At 44.3% G+C, this 1,044-nt stretch overlaps 1 protein-coding gene across 1 annotated transcript in view; it reads left to right on the top strand.

Moving 5' to 3' along the window:
* LOC101658600 (butyrophilin subfamily 1 member A1) overlaps nt 1–957 on the top strand; it is a 10,061-nt gene extending 9,104 nt beyond the window's left edge. The window contains exon 8 of the mRNA XM_030887175.2: nt 853–957. Coding sequence (XP_030743035.1) covers nt 853–954 — 102 coding nt within the window. The 3' untranslated portion in view covers nt 955–957. The remainder of the gene's footprint in view (nt 1–852) is intronic.
* The last annotated feature ends 87 nt before the right edge of the window (nt 958–1,044 follow it).

The following is a 1,044-nucleotide window of genomic DNA, read 5'->3' as shown; positions in this document are numbered from 1 at the left end:
TGCTTATGCACCCATTTGTCTTCAGCAATCGTTTCGGGAAGGTGAGCACACAATGATATGATTTTTTGTTCTTCAATGCCTGATAAATGATAGGAGAAGGGGATTTTTTAAAAAACACCATGCCAGCAGTGGGAATCTTTGGATTTCTAAGTGAAGACCCTTCCAATTCAGCGAGAAGCCCAGGTCACCCTTTGTTGTCTTAAACAAAGATTAAGAGTCTGACGTTAATACAGTTCAATCCGCCCAGTGACTAAATTGCAGGAAATGCATCTTATATGGATATGTCTTCTAATGAGAAATCATCCAATGCTGATCTATTGCTTATTAAATTCTTATTGCTTATTAAATTGCTTATTAATGTCTCCGGCTTCCAGTTTATGTTCACTTTGAAATGCTATACCCATCACTGCACCGTCTCGGAGTTCTCATGATTAAAGTAAAAGTGAACATTCTAGATTTTCATCTGACCTACCATCTTCACAGAGGATTGTGGCAAATTAAAACAAATGTTCACTCTCAGGTGGACAAGTTGAGCACTGGACAGGTGGATGATGATGATGGTCCTTCTATTTTAAGAGAAATATCATAAAACTCCATTCTCCTCGTTGTGTCTTTGTCAGCTCCCAGGCCCCATACCCATTCCGGTTTGAGTCTAGTTCTACTGTTTTTCCACTAATTTGGAAATTAAGACCTAATAGATGTACGGTGTTGTTGTCAGGTGCCAAGGAGTAAATTTGGACCTATCGCACCCCTCTGCACAACAGAACGAAACACTGCCCAGTCCCACGCATCCATCACCAGTGTTCCTATGCTTGAGCCCACTGTCGCGGCCGCTGTGTCCATCCATCTGAGGCCCAGGACCTTCCTAAGGACATCCCACTGTCTCCCATCGGCGATACAGACACTCTCCATTCTAAACTGATCCCCACCCCAGCTGGCCAAGGGGCACCTTAGAGATTCTCCCAGCTCCCCTACTTCCCTTGGCTGTAATCCCTGGAGGCTTCAGCTGTCAGCTTCACTCAGCATCCCAGTTTCTCCCAGTCA

Source organism: Echinops telfairi, unplaced genomic scaffold, assembly GCF_000313985.2.
Source record: "Echinops telfairi isolate 266 unplaced genomic scaffold, ASM31398v2 ScPeMD7_5868;HRSCAF=6743_0, whole genome shotgun sequence".
NCBI classification, from domain to species: Eukaryota; Metazoa; Chordata; class Mammalia; order Afrosoricida; family Tenrecidae; genus Echinops; species Echinops telfairi.
This window is presented reverse-complemented; position numbering and strand designations above follow the sequence as displayed.